At 39.6% G+C, this 24,289-nt stretch overlaps 1 protein-coding gene across 3 annotated transcripts in view; it reads right to left on the reverse strand.

Annotated features, from left to right (window-relative positions):
* Positions 1 to 24,289, reverse strand: part of MAP7D2 (MAP7 domain containing 2) — an 82,245-nt gene that overhangs the window by 55,930 nt on the left and 2,026 nt on the right. Inside the window, exon 1 of one of the 3 annotated variants that reach the window (XM_019282968.1) lies at positions 5,533 to 5,560. The exons of 1 other annotated variant lie outside the window; for it this stretch is intronic. In XM_019282968.1, coding sequence (XP_019138513.1) covers positions 5,533 to 5,545 — 13 coding nt within the window. In that variant the 5' untranslated portion in view covers positions 5,546 to 5,560. Of the gene's footprint in view, positions 1 to 2,381; positions 2,404 to 5,532; positions 5,561 to 24,289 lie in introns of those variants that run through there. One more of the 3 variants, XM_019282971.1, reaches the window with a different exon arrangement.

A 24,289-nucleotide genomic window follows, 5' to 3' on the forward strand; every position in this document is an offset into this window, starting at 1 on the left:
AAAAACAGGGAAAGTGTGAAAGTGAAGTTTAAAAACTTAGAAAGTAATGTCAGTACACCAGAACTACCTTAAAGCAAAGACAATGTTTTTACAAAGTACTTCTGGTTAGTTCTTAACACTTAACACACACCCCAACATGACATAGAAGTAATCTGAAAATATTTGGCACATGTGAATATCCTTGCAATGACCTGACCCAAACTAGAACAACATCAGTATGTTTTTGTCTAAAAGGATTCAAGGATATGTAGATGATGTACTGGAAATCCTTTGTTTTATGACTAAAGTTGGCTTATCTTGTGGCATTACTCACAACTCTATCTGGCTTTATGTTTTCCATGAGAAGTAGAAAGGTGCAGATGACTTTATTTTTTTAAGTGCAAGAACTATAACCTTAACTTCAAATGGATCTTCCCAAGTTTGCTCATTGCCTGCTTGGACAGAAGAATTCTCAGTTTGTTTCTACTTACACAATCAGCAAATCCAACATGTATTTCTTTCTAAAGTGTTCAGTCTATTTCTTTCAATAGAAAAAAATCACTGATAATAATTTTGAAACTATAAATTGAAACTATTACATCATTCAGAAATAACAAGCCAGTAAGTTTATAATTATGATATACTGGAAAATCACCTCACTTTCTCATCCTTGGCTAAAGCTGCTTTGACTTGACAGTCTCTGAACCCCCTTTAAGGAATATTTCTTCCCTTTTTCACTCCACCTATACTGATCTGCAAAGACATTTAATTCTGTAAAGTTACCATTTCTGAGCCCTCAAATCTCTCTGCTTTTAACCTTTAAAGCCTTATTTGCCACCTTCTAAACAACATCTTATTATGCTACACAGACAAAACAACCATAATTTCTACTTCATACACCACTTTTCAAAGTACATCTTTGGGTACCACAGCCACTTCAATGCAATGCTCAGAAACCGAGGGCGACAGGCTTGCTTGAGTAGAAAAGCTTTATAAAGATGTAAAAAAACTTTCCCCAATAAATGGGATCAGGAGAGGGGAATGGCTCAGGGGTCCCTGCAGGCAGGCTGTGGGCGCTGCAGGCTCTTCTAGTCAGTTGTGAGAACTTGAGCAAGCAGAACAATTTAGGGAGTTTATTACTGCTTCAGCAAGCAAAAGGAGCTAACACACACATAGCAGAGTCCCAACTTACAGGCCAATTAAAAGCTTCACATTATCGCTCTACATCACTGAAAGCAAGAAGGAACACAGTCAGCTTTGCAGATCTGCTCCTTTATAAATAACATCAGAGTAAAAATTAAAAAAAAAAAAACCAAAAAAAAAAAACCACACCAAAAAACCCACCCACAACAAAAGAGTTCTTTCAGTCACTAGTCCCGCAGCCATCATTTCAACACAAAAGGATGCCCTTGAGCATTTGTACACAAAACATACACTTATTTTACTTCGTGAATATTGTGATTATCTTAATGTAGCTAATTTGGAATGAGCCTGCACACAGTCCTTTAAAAAGAAAATTGCCTCTTTACTAAAGGAATGTTTTTATAGCACTTTACAGTCAATTTCAGAACAAATTCCCTTTTGCAGTAAGTAGTACTAGGCTCTCATCTACTACACAATTATAGCAGAGGAGATAATTTGGATGCTATTGCTTCTATGTTACAGCAGCTTCAAATTCAGTAACAAGAATAACCAACATACTGGGCATTATTTTCCTAGGGCAATAGGGCAATCAAAACCAGGCACATTTGAGTAGTGATAATCAGCATAGCTACATATCTGATTGGAACCACAGCAGTGTGAGAAGTAACTGTATTGCTTTCATTTCAAGATCCAAGCCGCAGGAGAGGAACTGGGCCAGCTTACAGCAGCCAAGCAAATGGTATTTTTGATAACTGCCTTCTGGTGCTCAGAATCTAATTTCCATACAAAAATACCCATTTTTTTGCAATTGCAATGGATCTTCATAATTTTATAGATATGCCCTAGTCAACTGGCTTGAGGAAGTGTGAATTGCACCCATTTATTTCCAAAATGTGGGATACTGATTTGGGCAACAGGAGCTTGTCTCTGATTTCATAATTATTAAAATCTACTAGGTTTATCAAATTATGCAATTAAAAAACAAAACAAAAAACCCACCATGAAGTGTCCTCCAGTTCTTCCATTATTCGTTAAATCAGAAATAAGCAGCTCAACATAAGGCATTCAAGCTGTTATGAAATTCACTTATTTGTAAATGAAGCTCATTCTCAGTATAACACCTTTTCCTGGGGAGTCAATTTATTTAAAAGGAATTAAGACATTACCATACCAAGACATAATTAAGGGATTTTGTGAGTAGTTGCAGCCTGAAGTATCACAGCTCTGCTTTTAAACTTCTACAGCAAAAAAAGACTTACCAGCCATTACATTGTAGACCTGACATATCAGATGTGCTCCAGGAGTGAGGGAGGTCTATCGGATCACATAGCTATGTGCTTTTATCCTGCAATGGATCTGTACAGTTGGATTCCCGCAGCCACAATCAGGAAGGCTCTGTGCAGGTGCAGAAATCCATTAGTGGCCACATGCAAGACCGTGTCTCAAGAGGACTGGCTTGCTGCCTGTGACAGCTAGAAATACCTCCACACTGCTGCAGCAAGGCTCATGTTCAGGCTGCCCCTCTGAAATGTACTTGGAAGAATTACCTACTCCATATAACGTCCTAGCAATGTGCAGCTACACTGCAGGGCTGCTGGGCACCCGAGAAACAAAGAACAGACCATCAGAGTCCCTACAGAGTCTATGAATCTACACCACGCATGATTTAGTATTCCAATGCCATGGTGATGAGTATTCTGTAGATAACTCATGTAGATTACTCACCCAGCAAGTCTGTCACACACTCAAGTGTGGTATTTGAAAATACTAGGTTGTTTTCTGACTACTTTTTAAGGCTTCGTAAGAAAATTTTCATCCTACTCACTGTACCAAAATAGCTTCAAGTAGAAATATTTCGCCTTGGGAACAGAATTACTAAATTGTGTGTGTGTGTAGGTACATGCAGTCCAGAGTATGCCTAACCAAAACAGCCCAAGCCGACAAGCAGCAGATCCTGTTTGGGGATTTCTGTTTTACGTTTGCACAAAGGCAAAGCAGATCCCTCACCTTCCTGCCTGCCCTGGAAAGGTGAACGACTGCACACTGACTGGACTGTTCACTCACTGGGCAAGGCAGAGAGGTATAGGAGGGCCACCCTGTGCACTGCTAGTGCAAGGAAAGTAAAAGACACCCCGAGCAGCACACCCAACCCCACAGCACTTCTGCACCATCACCTTTGCCTTGGAGTGGTTTGGCAGGTTAGAGGTGGAGCAGGCAACTGTCTGACCCATGAGAGGGAGGTGACATCATAGGTCTTTAAAGCTAAGAGGTGAGTGTTGACCTGCCTAAATCAGGGAAGTTTATACCTAATCCACACAACCTGATGTGCCTGATCTGTGATTTTGTCTAATGCTTGAATTTATTTAATCATACACTTAAACACAATGCTATGTGTATGTATGAAAACTAATTTCTTTCATACTGTTAAATCTGTTGCACTATTTCAACTTTATCCATACACTCAAATGTATACCCTTTTCATTGAATCATAAAATTGTTCAGGTTGGAAAAAACTCCAAGATCATTGAGTCCAGTCTTTGACTGAACACTACCCCGTTAACTAAAGCAGTCATTTCTTGAACCCATCCAGAGGTGATGACTCCACTACTTCACAAGGGAGCCTGTTCCAACGTCTGACAACCCTTTCAGTGAGGAAATTCTTCCTAATAGCTAACCTGAACCTCCCTTGACAACTTGAAGCCATTTCCTCTACTCCTGTCACTGGTTGCCTGCAAGTCTGACCCCCACCTGGCTACACGTCCTTTCAGGTAGTTTCAGAGAGTGGTAAGGTCTCCCCTGAGCTCCCTTTCCTCCAGGCTAAAGAGATGCAGCTGCTCCTCACTGACTTACTCTCCAGACCCTTCCCCAGTTGTGTTGCCCTTCCCTGGACATGCTCCAGCCCCTCAATGTCTTTGTTGTAGTGAGGGGTCCGGAAATGGACACAGGACTTGAGGTGCAGCCTCAACAGTGCCAAGTACAGGGGGACAATCACTGCCCTGGTCTTTGCTTAAGAACATCATTGTGTAAATCAAAATCCAGGACACAGATGGCTCTACAGGGCAAGGAGGAAGGGCTTTTACTTGGAGTAACTGAGACCATTTTATTTTACTTATTTATCTTACTTGTTTGAGAACACTGAGGAGCACATTAATAAAGCATGCAGCTGCATCCTCCATCATGTGCACACAAAGAAATCCAGACCAAGCTAACTATTTTGGCATATGGAACCTAGGGAAGAAAGAGCATCACTTTGAAAGCCTCCAGAGGCAAAAAAAGCTTTTAAAAAGAAAAACAGAAGCAAATAGTGTATATGGGAAGACAAATTTAGGGTATTATAAGAGGAATTAATACCTGCTCTTAAAATTCTAGTTTGTATACACTGCAGTCACTCAAGCCCTAGTTCAAAATACTTTACAAAGCCAGTCAATCTTTTACAGTAATCCAGTGAAAATTCCCTTAATGTGCACATCCCAGAGGCCTAGAGGGGTTCAGAGCACTGTGCCCCTTTTCAAGAGTCAAAACTTCAGTTCTTTGATATCACTGTACTTTTGCACGTTGTTAACAGTAATTCTTCTGTTGGTCAAAGAAGAAAAGCTCAAGAAATAGTCTGCATCATCATGAAATGAGCCAAACTTAGAGCAGACTGTACAGCTTTAGGCTAAGGGTAGTCAAAACAGGCATAACAGCCAAGCTCAAGGAACCAGGGCTAGGCAGAAGGCTGTCTCAGGGCTGCACAGGGAGACAAATGGGACACACCACCAGCAGGGTGCCAAAAGCTGTTGCCTGGGATGTGGCAAAGTAGGGAAGGGATCTCCCTTTTTCCTTGTCTTGACTGAACAGGCATTCACAAAACAAGCAAAAATGCAGTCAGAGATGCCAGCATTTTACACAGTGTTCCAATCCTGTCCAATTGATGCAAGAATGAGAAGCTAACTTCTGTACGCTATAGGGATATTTGAAGGAAAAAACAAGATATCCATCTAACGGACATGTAAGAATAGGATTTCAGTAAGATACTGCTTCATCAAACACAGTTCAAAATTTAAAGAGAACACGTAGATTTGCAGTAGAGCCAAGCAATGCTCTTGATTTGAACTTGAAACCAATAGAGCCAAGCACAGAAGTGACATGCATGGATTGCTTTCCTTTGCAGAGACCAGTTCTGGACAACTAGGACATACATAACAGTACAGAGAGGAGATAAAGATGTGGACATTTTGACAAGGATGAAAAACAAGCAAATACAATACTGCGATTGCATTCCTGAAGGTGAGAGACAGAGGGAGAAAAAGTATATTAGGTCATGTGTGCAAATTTATATGCAGGAAATCGGTGGCGGGTCGGGGGGCGGGAAATCAAGGATGAAAAATGGAAATATTGGATGGTGTTCAATACACTAGCTCCACTTACCTTGGAACTTCATTAAAAACTGGCCCACTTACAGTAAAAGCCATGATATTTTAACTCCATCAGAAACACCATTTTCCTTATTTGAAACATCAACACAGTAAAAAAAAAAAAAAAAGCAAAACAGGACCGAAGAACTTCCTAAAGCAAAAACAGGACCGAAGAACTTCCTAAAGCAAAAACAGGACCGAAGAAGTCTGACTTGACTTTATACCACTACACATTACAAGATAATCTGATTATCTATAGGACAAATCACAAGCTTTTCTACTCAGAAGCAACAGACAATGTATGTTCCAGAAACAGCATTACTGCAGATGTTTTGTGACAAACTACTAATAGTAACACCATCATAATCTTCAAAAAACAAAAAAAAAGTTCTGGCTTCTGGAAAAAAGAAAGTTGTTTAATCTTGATTAAAACCACCCTAGGATTTTAAAGGACAACTTATAAAGTCCCTTTGAATGTAAACCAATAAGAAAGAATTCATTTTGGTATGGAGGATTACGTTTATATCTGATTAAAACAGAAAATACTGAATAAGAAAGAAAAGAGAACGCTCTCTATATAATTAAATTTTCATTCTCAAAATTACTCCTAGCTATACCAGATAATTGAAAATCTCTGCAAGTCTACGCTATGGTCACATATTTATGGAATTGGATGCCTAATCTGCACAAGAAAAAAAACACAAAATACAGAGTAAACCTGTAGATTTTACAAGAGACAGGCTTGACAAAGTTTTCCTTGTTGCATATATTCTGCAGAAAGTTACCTTTCAAATATATTTGAGACTTCACAGTGCAAACAATGGCTAAAGGCATTTTTAATAGTCAATCTTTTCACATACGCCAAATTTTGTAGAGAGATCATGTTTTTTAAATTATTTAAAATTATCATCAATAATTCTAACATCACCAATAGAGTTTCTCTCTAAAAATAAATAATATATTTAGGAAATACTTCTATCACAAACCCTTAATTACTGGTTTTAAAAAAAGTTTCACTCACATGTATTGCATAGAAAACCTCCACAGAAAACCAGCTTCTGAAAGATCATTAATACCACTCAGAACAAAAGACTCTTCCCAGCTACAGGCAACTTCCCTTCTCATGAAGACACAGGCACGAGGCACAGGCAGGAATCCCAGCCAAACCCACCCTCACAAGCTTAGGGACTTTCTGCAGGGAAGGCTGTAATCCCCCCATTTGATACACTGTCACCCCCACTGTTTGGCCCATCCTCCACCAACTGGCCCTCCTCCAAGACCACCCTCCCCAGTGTTACTAGGTAATTCAAAATACCTCATTGTTTATATACTGTGTCCCACAGGCATTACTCCTGACGTACACCTGTACCAATGTACACTGGAATTTATCTGCCATTTACTGCTCGGTCACTTGGTATTCATTTTTCTAAAAAACTTCAGTGACTACACTTTACATGACTATTCTTAAAACCCTATCAACAGGAAACCCCATCACAGTATTCACACATTTTTTCACATCAATCATGAAATCACCAGATACTAAAGAGCTTTCAAGATGTTTAGTGTCTTTGATGAAGGTGTCTACAAACATCTTTTGAACAAGCGAAGCATACTCCTTCTGCCTCACTCCACCTTGCCTATTTGTGGACCTCTTGTGAGAAGCCCAATTGTACAAAATATATTACCTTACAGAAAGCTCATAGGCTCTTCCCAGTGTATCATATTTCACCTACTTCGTTTTCTGCTTGAAAACATTCATTTTTCATTCTTCAGTTCTCTAGAGTTTTTAAACCTTTGTATTAAGGCTAATTTCCTCTAGCATCAAATATATTTGAAGCAATAGATTAAAGTATATTCCATTTTAAGAAAGACTTGGATAAGAAGCACCCTAAAGCTCCTCCACACAGAACACTAAAGCAAGTAACTAAGTTTCAGCGATACAGCCTTATGTTTCTTGACTGTTCTTTCACACGTGGACCATTTAGCAACCACAAAGTCTGGCGGGGTCTGTATGAAGGGTGACATGTTCACTGTTCTTTTTATGCCTTTGCCAGTTTGCTCCTCAAAAATATTTGTCTTGCAATTTTAAAATTTAACTTTCCAGAGATTATGCTCTCTTCCATGGTCTAGTTTGGATATATTTCCCACTTGTTCCTTTATTTTCAATATACTCCTTTACTCTGCTGTTTAACCATGTTTTAAGAATTCAAACAAAATATTATTTTGATAGATTTTGTTTTTTCTTCTGGAGAAAAAAAATATTCTTTTCTATCGTAGGAAGAAAATGCACAAAGTTATTAATATTTGGCTCAGAGTTGTACTGTGCATTAGAAGCACAAGATAAAAAGCAGTCCCTGTCCCCCAGTGATTACAGTTATAATAGTAATAAGGCATTAAAAATTACATAAGGCAGCTCTGGCAGGAAAACTGGTCAAAGATTAAATACTACCTGTATTTAGCAAATGATGCAGAAAAAGAGGTTTCATTTGTTCAGAGTTTTGGAGCATCAGTAATGGCTTCATCTCCAAAGCAGGGGGCTACACAGCCTGCTAAGTCTGTGGCCTTCTAGTTGTATCTGGAACGTATTCTTACATTCACCAGGAAGCACATAATAAGCAAAACATGTACCCAATATCAAGGTCCAATAAACAGAATTAATACAGTTGTTGAGGTTTTAGGAGCTCTCCTGGGGGGCTTTTTTTCTGTTAAAGGAATTTCCCCCATACATGTTGCTAAGGGAACAAATGGCTGGGTACTTAAGAAAAACAGAAGAGCTGGCTACTTTGTTTCACTTGAGTGTGTGGGGCAGTCGGTCTCCGGCATTCGGACAGAGAGGGAGGCTGCTTTCTTCGGCCGCTTTTCCTTCTGCCAGAGAAGCCCCGGGATCCCAAGCCCGCCTTCCCTGCCCCGCTGGGAGCCGGGCTGTGGCCGCCCTGCCCCGCCGCTGCTTCGCGCCTTCGCTGCGCTGTAGCCGTGCTCACCCTGCCTGCCCAGACCTCCGGGGGGTTCCCCATTTGGATACATCTCATCTGCCACCCGGGATTTGTGCTCGTCCCTGCCGTTCCAGCCTGCTGTTCCCGAGGCTCCGGCCGGACACCGGGATCGGCTGCCCAGGGGTTTGGGAAGCCTTTGTTCCATCCCTTCCCGGGATCCCAGGGCACCGGTGCCGCGTGCTCCCCGAGCTCGCCCCGGAGCGCCCCCTGCAGCCGCGGGGGAACCATCGCACCTGCCCTGCTCACCGGGAGCCGCCAGCGCCCCTGCCGGCTGCGAGCGGAACTGCACCCGAGGGGAAAGGGCCCGACAGCCGAGAAGGCTGGGACTGGGTTTGTGATTGTTCGCTGTTACTGCCATGGTTATTGCTGCTTGTTTGACTGGTTATACACATATAGATATATAATAGCAAAGAACTGTTATTCCTATTTCCCACATCTTTGCCTAAAAGCCCCTTGATTTCAAAATTATAATAACTTGGAGGGAAGGGGGCTTGCATCAGCCATTCCAAGGGGGGCTCCTGCCTTCCTTAGCAGACCCCTGTCTTTCAAACCAAGACAACAGTATGTTAAGTCTTAGTCTTCATGACTATCCTCAATTTAGCAATAAAAATACCCTACATGGATCAACAGCTTGTATAATCAAAACAAAACTCAAATAAAAAGCCTGAAGCTTGATAATTTTCGGTATTTTTTTAAAGTGTTTTCAAACCTTGTCTCAAATGCTTTGCTGAATTGACAGGCTACAAAGGAATCCATATATATATATGAGTTTACCTTACACAGACTTTTCTAAAACAGGGATTTGCAATTCTCATAACCTCTATCCCACATTTCTAATTACTATATTGCAATAAGCTAAAACACCACAGATAGTGTTTGCTTAAGTGGCACTTGTAACCTCAGTGGTCAAAAGTTATAGTGATATACAGTATATATAGAACAGTAATTCTTTTGATGATTAAAATAAGCTTTCAGAGCCAGAGAAGCAAGAGCATGACAAATATTTTCACAACACATCAACCTATCTCTAATTGAAATAGAGCATCCTATGAAATTTGCCTGCCTTCTTAAATGAAGAAGAGACTTAAATGAAGTGATAAGTGGTTTGAATGAAATTATTACCGACAACCAACTTAGCGGTACTGCACCAACAGCCTCCTGGCCACATCCTGACCATCATACAAGTCACACAGATCAGAAGCAGCTTCCCCTTGCCTAGATGGGGCATTTCAAGTCACACACCAGGGAAGGCCATAGGTGTACCAAGGAAGACAGCAGCTCAGAACAAACTGCTGCCACTGGAAAAGTCCCACTGACTACATCTGTGTGAGTCAGTGAAAGGTTTCTGAGAAAGGCCATGACTGAGCAGTGGCTCCATGAACTGCTAACCAATAGCAACACACTGCTACAGAGGGGAAAATGTCAGAGCAGACTGGCACTTAACCTTCGCAACAAAAATGGTAAACCCGACTTGTAAACAGCACCCAGCTTCCTGCCTCCTGGCACACAGGCAGCAGCTCCAACAGTGTACAGAGGGGCCATAACCAGCTCTGTGCCTCTTGAGCATCCTAAGAGCCCGAGCAGCGTGGAGAGTGAAGCAACTCCTATAGCTGTCAGCATATCATGAAGTGGACAGCAGCTCACAAATTGTCTTCTCAGTTACAGAGCACTACATTAGGACAGCTACAGCACCTCCAGTGTACCAGGAAGGGTGAGATTCAGTCTAACTTCAGCTGCCCGAGTAAACAGACACTCACCTCGAGAGGCAGCAGCTCTCAGCTTCCCTCTCACTCACTTTACAGAGAGCAGGGTACTTCTCAATCCTGTCACTTCCTCCTGAGGGAGGAATTTAGAAGTGCCTATTCCACTCTACTCAAAGGGAGCCTAAGACAACCACGGTAGACAGATGTCAGATGAATTCCTGCAGAGAACCTAATTGTGCACAGTGATGCATTTTGTGCGCTCTCCCGCCGGTGAGGCATTAGGGCACATACAGGGAATGGCAGGATTTTCTTCAGGTATTTTCAAAATACCAACTGTTTTCATTTGCCTGCTATTAACAGCTGGAAAATGACACTGCACATGTAATAGCAAAGGAGGAAGTTTTTATTTAACCTTTCCTTTTTGGCAGGGGAATCTCAAAACTCAACATTTTTATTGATGACAAATGAAGAACATTAAGCAGCTGAACATAGATCTCTTCAGGGAAGGGACACTTAATCATGAGCTTTCAGCTAAGGATCTCTTCTAAAAGAGCACACTCTAAAATCAGGGGTTCTAACAATTAGACTATCTAAAGTTCATATTTTTCAATTCCATTACATATTACTCTACACAGCACCAATCAGCCTTTGGGTTCCTGAGTGAAGGCAGCACTTCTACATTGTCAGAGGAACAGACCTCAAGGGAATGAAAGGACAGAACAGCAGGACTGAGAAGAATGGAAGAAACCAGCTAAAGCATCTTAGCAAAGGACTGAAATATTGGGTACTGTATTTCATAATTATCTCCTTGGACTGCTAAAGAGATAAAACAGCCTCAAAACCAATTTCATCAGAACTGAAACATTTAAGCAGAATTCCCAAAATAGATGAAGTGAACCAGTTCCTGATGTAACGCTGACAAATCTGCACTTGACAGTATCTTCTTCACCTGTGACAAACCTGTGTAAATGTTCATTAGCATGTACTGTTTAGCAGAATTTCAACCAATTAATACAGTAATAGTACCAGCCTTCCAATATACACTTCCAGGTTCAGCACTTGCTCAAGTTGAATGCTCAGAGCAGCATGAAATAGACAGCACTCATGCCCTGTTAACCTCAGAGATAAGAAACAAACCCAAAGAGAGTTCAGAGTTTTCATACTTTAATGAAAGCACAGCAAGAGCAATGCTTGCAAAAGGTCACTAGGAAACAACAGCACTGCAGTAATGCCAACATAAAATTCTTGACCTTTATTTAATCTTAATCCCATTATTCTTTTTCCCATCATGACAATAAATCCCACTGAACCACAGGGATGCACACCATTTGCTTTCCTGCCACTCTGTGAAGAAGAATTCTAAGTACAAATACATACAGGACGCTTCAGAGCAACTCTTGTGTGTGTGTATAGATAGATATATATATATGCACATAAAAACTTCTAAAGTTAAATCTATTACCAGAAGATGAAAAATAACAAACAGTAAGAAAAAAACAGTCTTACTGAACAGCATTTTTCTTTCTGTTTACACGCAGGATTAAAGATTACTAAGTCAATGCATATCTAGTAGATGTTCCAGTATGCAACCTCATACATCGATTTTCTTTTCCAGGATCATCTAACAGAAGCAGGATGCTCCTTTTAAAAGATTCTTTCACAAAAGGAGAGATTTGACTAAAGGAAAGAAAAAAATCAATACTCAAACCCCTTACGTTTTTACATTTATAAATAAATATGTAACAGGACTATGATGAAAATTGATGAGTTATGCTCTCCTAATGACATTTCTTCACAGAATAAGAATGTGTATGGACCCTGTTTATTGTTTAATTAATGTGTGTAAATTCTTTATTAAGCATGGGTATGCTCAATTTTAGCTTAAGTGTCTTATTATTTATTCCCCACAGTTTTTCAGGGTTTCAACACTAAAATGATGAGCTTCATTCTTGCTTTTAAGTCAGCATTTCTAAAAACAAAACAACATACCCACCTGCTTTCCAATGTCTTTCGTCCTCTCCCTCCCCCACACCTTTTTTTTTCCTTTTAAAACTCAAATGATTAAAGAGCTCTATGCCCTTCTAGGAGATCAAGTCACAGTCACTGACTAGCAAAAGTGTATTCCTCGCAAAACTCAAACCTCTGTAAGTAAACTAAGTAGAAAGGGAAACATCAGAACAAATGTCACGAGTTAGTGACTTCAGCTAATAAAGATTTTTTACAGCAGAGTACTCAACATTGGAGAAAAAAAAGTATCAATGCCTCATAAGAAGGATAAAGGAAAACAATACCAATTGCTCATTATTGATAACATATACGTAACCACAGCCATGTCTTGGTAGCATCGGCTACCAAAGGAACATACTACATGTAAATAGCACTAAATAATCCCGTTTCTGTAGTTCCCATACAAGACATCAGTGTGAGCTTCCTACCATTTTCTCCTCATTGACAATGTTCTTCAGAGAACAGGCAGCTGCACAGAGAAATCACTGAATAACTTGCCAGAACTTACCCAAGTATATCTGAAGCAGAAAAAAATGAAAAAATGGACTCTTTCCTTACTACTGACATCACAGCTGTCAATCCTAGGCATGCTACCTCAACTGTGGTTCATGTCGGTCATCATTTACAACTTAGGCTACAGTAGTATTAAGAGAGGCATAAAAATCAGATCACTAAAATTTTCATGACTTATTTCAAACAGAGAAGTTTTTGAAACTGAAAGCTTTCCTTAATTGCAACAAGTTGAGGTTAACCCCATGCTGCCTCACAGTTGCTTATACACCAACACAAGGTCCATCCACAAGACATAGGGATGCTCAATGTCTCAGCTTTGAACTGTAGACACCCCATACCTCCTCTCCTCCCTAAAATCAAGCACAATATTTGCCTGTGTTGAGGTTGTTCCTTTCCTTACTATCACCTTCCCTAAGCATTCAGGACTCCAAGGGAGACAGCTACCTTCAGCTTTACATTCCTTCTGCAGCTTCTCAAAAAAATGTAGTTTCACACCTACTCCTTCCAACTCTTCCTAAAATAAAGTGGGCTGTTCATACTATCCCTGCCAACATACACTGCTCTGTAGTGCACCCCCGCCTCCACACACATGTATGAGGACACAGTTTAAAAACCTCCTCTCCCGAAACACATTTGACTACTACTCTCATTCTGTCAGTCAAATGAAACTACAATACTTTTCATCTCACTATATTTTAAAAGATGAGACGTGAAAATAATAAGGGAAATCTCCACCTTTCTCAATAGTTTACTGTTCTGAAGTTTAACTTTCCATCTCCTAGACGTCTGTGCTGTACACAAAAAACCCCTCACTCCTCCTGTCTGCAATTTGTTCTGCCAGCCATTTTAAAAAGCACACACCCTCATACTACAAGCAAAGTGTTAAGAGCTGATAGTTCTCTATACTTAGCAGGCAATCTGTATAGGAGTTTAAAATATATCCTATTTCCAAAGGCAAAAAAATTTAAGGATATTTTACATAACACACAAAACATGACCTGATTCCCCTCCCCCATTTATATTGCACTGAATTTTTTGTCAAGTCGAATAAAACAAAGCTAAATAACAAGAAAATTTTTATAATTACTTTGAAAGCTCTTAAATCTGAAACTAAGCAGTTGTACTTGGCCTCATAAATTCCCTTCCCCTCAAATTTGCTAAAAAAAATCTGCCCTTGGGCATGTAAGGCTCTGACAGTAGGTTCCAGTTCTGGCTCCCAGTGAGAACCACAGCTCAGGTAAGTAAGAGAAAAGGTGCTTTTTCAGATAACTGCTGCATATCCCTAACTCTCTTAGTAACTTAAATCCTGAAACACTGAAGGACAGCATGTATGTGTTCAGAACAGATCTGGTAAATGCTTTTGCTGTAGGTGGCAGCAGGATCTCTTACTCTCTCCCAACTCGGGCATCGTCCAGAAAAATCTTAGAGAAAAACAGCAAAGCTACCACTGCTTTAGTGATACAATACACTTGACACTATCAAATTCCTTTCTACTAAAGAAATGGCAGAAGCCTATAACAGCAGAGTCCCTGCAAAAAGAGTCACAGCAACATGCTTGCCTGCTCGTTTAGCTCCAGATGTGCCCACAGCCTGGTGCGATAAATCCCACCCTATCAAGAACAAAAAATTCAAGCTTGCTAAGTGTTATGGCTGACATTTTTACTTCTTCCAGCAAGCTTTCATCTGACATTTTTCCTTGACAAAGGAAGGTCTCAAACAAGGAAAGTGGAGACTGCATCATGTTTTGCCATGGAAGCGAACCAGTAGTGTCATTTATCTTTGCTCTACAGTGCAAACCTAGGTGAAAAACCTAGGAACAAATTAACAGCAGTACATGAAAAAAGAGGGTTTTCTGCCTCCTAAAATGCACTTACTAGACTTAGAAATTGATTAATATTCAGCAATTATTGCAGGAGTACATTCAAAAGATTGCTAGCTGCAGCATTTACAAGGCCTCTGAAAACTACATACAATGATGATACATGTCAGCAATTCTCTCTTGGTTTAGTTACTTTTTAAAATCACGAAGTACACATCCAAAACAATGACATGAAAGATACGTTTGGGTTGGATTTTCAAAATTTATTTCTTTTTTACTCCAGGTTTGTTATCCTTTGCTAATCTGGAACTCCACCATTACAACTTTAGTTAATAAAATGACTCACCAGGGTTGCTTCATTAGGTGAAAGTAGTTTTGGATGTAAGCACAGAAAGACCAAAATACATCAATGGGTTCCACACATTGTTCTAACCCCCAAGAGATGTGTCTTAACTTCACCTAGTCAGTTCTTGAAACATAATAGCAAATATTCACCCCACAAAGCCAAGAACCACACTAGAATACTTTTCAAAGCAAATTAAACATCTGAACTTTCATTCCCACCCTCTTGGCTAGTGCTTCTCTAGAACCTGAACTGAGTTGAATAGAACCACCCTGAGCAGTAGTTGCCCTGCAGCACAGCTACAGTAGAGTAAAAGATCACAGGTGCTGTATCCCAGTATAAAAGGCTGGGCCACAACATCCCACGTGTCTGTTAAATCAGGAATCAGCTGCTGCCTCAAGAACCGCAAGGCTTATACCACTTTTCCTGTTTTCTGCTCTCCACTTCCACGTATCATGAACAAAGCTGCTCCTTCTTCAGACCAATGGGCAAGGAACCTTCCTTGTTTGGACTGTAATTGGTTGGTCTAATAAGCAGAGGTTATCGGTCACCAAACCTTGCCTCACTGGAAAGATATATTCACCATAGGATTCTCAGCAAAGGCAGCTGACTGTGGAGCTCCTTCCAGGGCTGATTTGACACAGACTAACTGTGGGCAGAACAAAGTTCAGGATACACCTGTACAGGGAAAGGCTTTTGTTTGATAGTGGCAACAGAAAGTAGCTCTGCTGAATGTGGGGCCCCAGATCACCAACCACTCCAGCTGAAAGTCAGCCCTTACACAGGAATCCTACGCTCTTCCAGAATTTTGTTTCACATGTAGATACAAATTAAAAGATACAGAGCCAGGGATTGAAAAACCTGCCAACCCATAGCAAGGGAAAAGAGGAAAGAGATGAGTAGGTTGAGTTGGCTGAAGTAATAGAAACCAGTTAACATTTTGGGAAAGGAGACGAGGAGTCGGAGATGCAGCAAAAGCCACATCCTGTCCTGTGCATGTAAGAAGAAAGTCGGGAAGAAGGAAGTGCAAGTCTACACACACTCAAGAAGGCTGCTCTCTAAGCCTCAGCTGACAGTAGAAGGAAAAATAGATTCATCTGGACTAACAGGCAATGGGACAAAGAAAATTACAGTGTATCATCACAAACAACCAACAATACCCACCTCCTCTACCTCAATGAGGGTTAATGCTATAAACAAAAACCAAAACAAAACTTACAAAAAAAATTCCACTTATTTTTCAGTAGATCAGCATCCGAACTTCTTACCTGAGAATACAAATGCGATTTGAAATTAAGTTATCCCAAACAAGCAAGCAAACATTTTGGTATGGCTTCTGTGCATAGGCAAGAGGACCATCTAACTGGCAAGAAAGAAATATTTTTGTCTTTGCTTTTAGTACTTTTTAATTGATGCAGTGGACATTTCTGAATTAAAAGGAGACAGCTAGCAGCAGAAGATGAAGAGATTCTTGTGCCTGATGAAACATTTGAAGACTCAGGGGCAGATTACTACAATGTAACATGCTTCATTAAATCCAGAACCAGGAGCCAAATCCTGTTCCACCTTCTCAAAGCAGTGTTAGATGATGCACACTGAAAATCTTTTCCTCTACAAACCTGACACCATCAATTCTTACCAGTTTGTATAAACCGCTACACAGAAAATTCCCAAGGACCCCAAACTGTATACTCAAAGAACGTCACTCTACCTACAAAAAAATATGTATATTTATTTCACTGTTCCCTAATAACAGCACTTGGCATCTGTCAGACAATGGTGACACTACATTTTTTTACCAAATGACACCCAAGAAGAACAAATTTGGTTTATTCTGGCAAGGCACAAAGCAAAGGACTAGATTACACAGCTGGAGACAGATAGGGGTGGCTGAATGCTTTCAAATCTAAAATGTTGGAATTAAAGCTAGCTTTTAGCTGCTGAGCAGTTTTCCATATTCCTTTAAGAGTTTTCTTTCTTGGGACTTTTCAGTTGTACAAATTTATGAAAGACTGTATAATAAAATCAGCTTGAAACATTGCTCATAGAATCAGATCCAACAGTTCTCAGCCCTTGGGACTGAAGGTCAGAATATGAAAATTACATCTTCCAAGTACTACCTTATACTATGAAAGTTTTGACCAGAATTTCTCAAGATGCGTGCATGACTAGGAGATATCTGGATTCATTTCAGTGCAGAATAGCCATCAGAAAACCATCTTGAGGACTTTTGCCCCTCTACTTTTCCAAGTCTATAACATAAGAAAGTATATCACACTGCAACACCGTTAATCAAGAGCTTCTGTGAAGACTAGGAAAACATTCCTTAACCTATTTGTTTTTGTTACCTTTGATTTTCAAAGAGCTCTTTGATATGGTGATTCTCTGTTTCTGAATAGTAATGCCTGAAGCAGAGGTTAAATTGCATGGAATGCATTTTCTTTTCCTTTCCACCTTTTTCCTATTCATGGTCTCTTTGCCTCCCCTGCAGCTGCCACAAGAAAATTTTCAGAGCTACTTCAGCCCCCTGGGCTCCCACTGCAGGAGGCAGGTGGGCTGGTGAGAGGTCAATTCCTGCTGGAGCCCATCTGATGGGCCCAGTCTCGTCCATCAAGCTTTTCTCTCCCTCTACTCCCTAGGCTGAATGGAGTGGAGTGAGCTCTGCTGGGGCACCAAGAGCAAGAATTACTGTATTGAGTAATTGTGAAATTGGAGCAAGAAGCAGGCTAGATCATGGGAATATGTACACATGGAAGAAATAGCCAAGATATATCTTCTGGATACATCTCTAAGTTCTGTAACCACAATCTGTGTTACTCTAGGAAGCATACTGTATGCTTGCTGTGATCTTACATCCTACCCTTAATGACTTTTTCTAGGCACTGGGGAGAACAGCAGTGAGAGAGACACTTTCTCTCACTAATGTGGCCAGCCTTATGACCTTTTAGGCAGGAGTGAGTGGATGAGAATAGGGAAGGAAGAAAACTCCATTAGAGAGAAAAAAAAAAAGCCAACTTCTAAAATCTTAAGAGTTTTCCTAGTAGGTTATCATTTACTCAATCGCACAGATGCACCATTATCAGCAAGTAGGCACCAGAAGCTCTATGAAGTGCAGGGGTTTTCATCAACAGAGAATTTAGTGATCTTCCAGGAGCATCATTGTGCTATTTTAAACACCTTTTCGGTTGCTACATGGCCTGTAAGCTTGTCACTATGCTTTAGGGAGCACTCATTACAAGGAACCCTGGTTGCAGGAAGGCTTCCTTTATAGTATTCAGTTCATCTTCAGCACTTCAAACAGACCAGTCATGACAAAAATTGGATCTGAAAGTGGATGTGCTTGTACTGTGTAACTTTCAGTTCCATTCACATGTGACTTGGACAACTTCATCACAGATTAAATATATTAAAATTCAAAGATAGGCTACTTACTCTTTTATTACATCCTTTGGCTGTGTGAGACTTAAAGGAAGATTGCATAAAGGCAGTACCTCTGTTATAAGAGGAGAGATTACAAAACCTCAGAGGCAAAAAAAAATGCCCAGCCCAAAACAGAGAAGACATACTGCAAGGCAGGAGAGAGATCAAAACTGCCCTTAGAATATAAAAATTATTATGAAAACCAAGCTATTCCCATCATCTGTAAATGCCTCAATCTGTGCAGTTATTTCTGTTTCAAATTTTCTTTCAGTTCTGTCACTTGATTATGCCATAAAAAACCACCAACCTTTCTCCATAATACTATCTCAAAACAATTTCTTCCCTATGCAGCACTCAAACATTTTCATTCAGTGCCATAACCTGGCCTCAACAAGCCACAAAACACATCCTGGCCCACAACCCCGCAACACTGCATTCACATCCAGAACCTCATCAAAAACTTGTTTGTGCCAACGGAAGGTCACGCTCTTATTTCACTGCACCATTAAACCACTTCCTCTGACTATTGAAAAGTGCCCTGTTTACTCGTAACCACAGCACTTAGCACCACTGAACCCAGGAAATATAATGGAAATACTTACATCTATTAATAGACCATTAAGCATATGCGAAAAATATGCCCTGTGGCTGATGCACGGTATCAAAAGTCAAGAAACTAAGCATGAAAGTAAAGCTCTACTCTCTCCCTTCCCTTCAGAAGAGGGAAAGGACAACTACCTCATCCATCATTTATTTTGGGAGCCATAATATCTCACTGGTTGTCAACATTTTAAGAGCCCCAACAGCACATTCCAGTCCACTCCCTGAGGTCTCTTTCCCCTGACACTGAGCAAGTCTGTACACACACACAGATGCCACATTCAACACAAACAAGGGAATGAAAACTGGCAAGATGCAGGCAAGTCACCAGCAACAGGAAAGGGACTCCCATTTGTTGATACCACCCTCCCAAGGGAAGGGAAACTAAATCCCTTAATTTAAAATATGTAAAAGTCACAGTAATGATGTGTGGATAAACACTACAGTATTGTCCCATTTTCCTTTCTGGGACAAAAGGAAAGGCCTTTCTTGGGTGATTTTTCATGCAGTGAACTTAGAAGCATAAAAAAATATTTTTGTTTCACATGACCAGAGTTTTTTGAAAAATAAGTTTATTTTACTCCCAATATAATTGTATATTGAAAGTTTATTCCAACTCAACAATCAAGGCTAGTTTATTCAAACTAGAGTATTCTTCCAGCTCTCACTTGATCTATTGCTTAAGTGAGAAGGCAGCAGAGCTCTGCCCGGACCCTTTCAGCACTCCTGCTGTGGTTACAAACCCAGGCATGCCGCAGCACCTTCGGAAAGTTTGTATCTTTCTCTTTTAACCACATGAAGAATTTCAGTATTCCACCACACCCACGACCAAAATTAATTTCAAACTATAAATATTTGAATGAGCATTTTTCTGAAATAAAGCAGAGCCTTGATGGCTTCTGCTTGGCACGAGACAAGTAATTTGATAATTCATATGCATTGAACTGGGCAAGGCATACTTCCAGATCTTCCTAAGTGAAACAAAACTACAATGCAACCTCCAGCACCTGGCATCAAAACAGACAAAGATCTACTAACTGTAGTAGTGTTACTACTATTTTCTTGAAGATTTTTTGAGATGCTTTTACAGTGGCATCCATAAATTGATACATGGTATCATGTGTTTTTATCTAACACGCTCATTCCCATCCTATCAAAATCTTAGGTAGAAGTGATAAATTCTCACTCGTTTTATTTATTGAGATTGCTACTAGGAAAAAGGAGTATCTCAGAGAAACTATCCAACAAAGAAAACTAGATATACTTTCTTCTAGACTGGTTGAATGCACAATACACCTGTGAAGATGATAAGGTTATGGGGCATAAAATCCACTTTCCTTTTTGTGCAAGCAGATGTATTACCATGCACAAGACCAACAAGGCAGCTGGCTCTGGCACAAAGTACCAATGCAGAAGACACCCCAGACTAAAATGCTTATCACATCACACCAAGTTAATACATATTCCAGGGACTGGTCCTCTTGGAAGGCAAATGCAAGCCCACTGGAATGATTTTACAAAACAACAGATGTAATTACTACTGAAGGGGTTGACTTAGAAAGCTTGGACAGTTTCATCTATTTCTGTACTCAAAATACATACAAATGAGAGTTTCCAGATTTTTCACGAACCAGAAAAAAGGATTTGAATGTCCAACACTGCACCAAACATGTATTTACTCTTATAAGGAAAAACAGGGCTCAAAAAGTTAAATATTATATGATGCACAGGAAACAATCTCTTCTGTTGAATCATTATAAGAAATTGAGTTCAACGTTGTTTTTCCAACTGGTCCAATCAAAAAGCACATACGTGTAACACTGGAACACTGAAAGTTGCATTTTACATATTGTAAAGGAATGAATTTAACAAAATGAAACATTAATACAAGAAGTTTGCTACTGGTATCTTTATGCCAAGAAAAGTAACATGAAAACACAGTGAAAAAACAAACTTTGGCACACAGAGAAAAACAGTTTAAAGCAAACAGATACCACAACACAACTGTGCAAACCCTGCACAACATCAGGAATACCTCTTCTATTCATCACTGCTTTGGACCTTCTCACTGAAAAGCTGCTAAAAAATCAAACAGGCATCTACCTGCTGCGTGACTGAAGTTTATGCAAAGATCACAGAAATGCTTTATCAATCTCAGCAAAGTAGACGTTTGTCTGCAGCACCTCAATATCACAAGAATAATCAGATTCCCCTTGATCAAAGGAAAACAGACACAAACACGTGAAAGAAATAGCAAAAACCTTCAGGTATTCAAGTGCAAAAGTGAAATTAACATCCCAGAATTTAGGGCAGAACAGTTTGATATGGCATTTGGCAAACAGAGATGACACGCACACAAATAATACATTAAATGAAAAGAAGCACAATACTTCACAAAACTTCAAATCACAGAGGACATAGATATTAAATAGTTAAGGGAACATGTAACTACTGTGGATTATGCATTTAAGAGTTACAAGACAAAAATTAAGAAAACTAAGGAAGTGACCAACAAGCATTTGAATATATTAGTTCATTACAACTGTAGAAAGCCTGAAATGTACATGCTTTATGTATGTACATACACAGAAAACAACTCAAAACCATAAGTAACTCCATATGAAACATTTTGATTCCTATTAAACTGCAACAAGAAGTACTTTACTAAGATTCTTACAATATTCAGACCCACAGAGAGCACTAGGGGTGTAGGATCTTGACAGCTTCATGATACAAATGAAGAAAAACAAAAGTGTATTATGTACAAAGTCTGTCAGATGCATTACAGTCTTTTAAACAATATAACAATAATCTTGGATGGTTTTTCCCCCATTTTAATAGTTAGATTTCCACTTTGTAAAACCCACTTATCTCTTATCTTTACACAGCGACACATCACCATCATTAATCATTGAGGAGATAAGACACAGTGAAAGGTATTTCTAAATAGCCTATCTAAAGTCAGTCCAGGGCAATGTGACTACCCAAGATTTCAAGTCACTTTTTTCACTGGGTAAGCTGCCTGAACACAAGTATATTGGGAAAACTGATACATACCATGTTCCTACATGCACTAGTTCCAGGCATAGAAAATACACCAGTAATATATCAAGTTGTGATGAAAATACCAAACATGAGTCAATTGCAGAAAATAACTCAGAAATTACGTGAAATGTCCTAAGACAGGCAGATTAAAAAAACCCTGTTACAGTACTGACCTTTGCATTCAATTACTCCGGTAACCTTGGCTGAGCATTACTATTCCTTCCACTATTTAAGCATATCATCCAGATTTTCCCTCTCAACCAGTAGATGTCCACAAGAAAGTTAAATCTGAGTGTGTAATACAAGTAACTAAATGCAGTTAGTATTTCCAAAATTTGCATTAGCTTCCTGATCAGCTTCATCTCTGTCCAATCTGTACAGTCCAGTTACTTATAAAAATTCCATAAAACAATATCTTAAAAAAAAACCAAAAAAGCACTACATAAATGGATATAGAATTTAAACTGGGGGTTACTGCTTCTAGGATCTGCTCAACATCTTAAGTAAGTCACAAACAAAGGGCTGAAAGCTGCAATGCCCTATCAGAGAGCTGGTGCAAAAACCTGATTTCATGAGGAGTAGTCAAGACAACTAAAAGAGAAGAGCCAAACAAGCTACTCAGTAATTCTGATACTGGTACGTTCTTGCAAAGGTGAAACACACAAGAAGGAAGTAAGTTTTTTTTTTTCCCCAGTCACCTGAGTAGTCCAGAATTGAACGGAATTTAAAGCCTTGCTCTATTCTGTAGCCTTAGAATGCATTTGCAAGTGAATGACAGACATAAGATTTTTAAAGAATTTCCACTGTCAGTTTTGCTCCACATACATTGAATGACTGATAACCAAGAAAGTTATAATTGTGTTTTATTTATTCATGAGATTAAAAAAAGCCTTACTACATAAATCTTCATACAATATCATCACACAGGACATATAGTTTCATTTACATTAAATATGCACATGCTTCTTCAATTAGCATGTCTAGAAATAATTACTTAATATAAAAAAAAAAGCATTCCTGATGCCTTTCCACTGCTACACCAGCCACCAAAGCAGATGGAGGTATGTGACACTATAAAACGGTGTCTTATAAACACTAAAGTTTTCAGAGGCTTCACTTTCCTAACCTGTGCATTGCAAGTGATATACCTTCCTTTTACTCCTGGGATTCAAAGGCATTTTTCTTCACTGCAGTTTAACAAACTTTTTTGGAAAGAGATTTGACTTTTTTTTTTTTTAAAGGACAAAGCCTGACAATGTTACAATACTTTAAATACCGAAATAGTAACCTTGAGAGGATGTAGGGTATTAAACTGCCCTGAACTAAAGCAAATACATGCAAATGGTAACATCACATGAAAAGCAGTACATGAATTAACCTTGGGGATAAACAACCTTGAGTGCCCATATATGAGAGAAAACAGTACAGTACAAAAAGAAGAGTGTAACTATATGTTGTTTAAGTCATTTTGGCCTATAAGAAATCACTTGGAAAAGCACTAAGATCAAGAACCCACACAGTATTTTTAAAGGAATCCACACATGAATTCCTTTCACACAAACTGGTTTAGTGATATACAGTCTAAGATGGCACAACATATGATTTTTTCCTCTTAAATTCTTTTAGGCATGATCATGTTTTCTATAAGGAAAAAAAGCAGCCGACCAACAAACACATTTTACTCTGAAAACCAAAGTGTCCAATATTTCAATCTCTCAGCACATACATTAAGCAAATCTCACTGGGCAGTAAAAAGGAAGACGAGAGATTCAATACTGAGCCATTTGTCCTTCAAATGCTCTTTAGTCACTACCTTTACTATAGACAGCAGCAGCAATAATGGCTACATTTTGGTCACCTAACACTCTCCCTGACAAAATGATTCCTACAGTGTCTTCTCAGGCTATTGTTTGCCTCATGCCTTTGATTTTTGGCAAAGGGATATAATTGAGCTCTGCAAATATTATTTGCTCCTTGTTTGCAGCATTATAAACAATTTAACAATATTCTCTCCCCTAGTAGCCAAGAGATGCAAAAAAATTCCTTATTGCAGGCTTGTTTATTACAGTTTGGTCTGGGCAGACAGTCTTAAGAGCCTCATTTGCACTGCCATTCTAGCAATTCCCTCAGCACTGGAGGATCCTACAGATCAAAACACAGATGCTGCCAGAGAAGTACAAAGTTCAGGAAGGGGAACAGTGGTTACAGTCACTGCCTGTTGTTGGGGCAGTCCCCCTTTTGGGGGACAACACCGTGGGAAGGAGCATTTTACTTTGGAACATGGAGGTAAGATTCTTCCTATCCCTATGAGGACTCCAGGACCAAGA

This window comes from Corvus cornix, chromosome 1, assembly GCF_000738735.6.
Source record: "Corvus cornix cornix isolate S_Up_H32 chromosome 1, ASM73873v5, whole genome shotgun sequence".
Taxonomy (NCBI): Eukaryota; Metazoa; Chordata; class Aves; order Passeriformes; family Corvidae; genus Corvus; species Corvus cornix.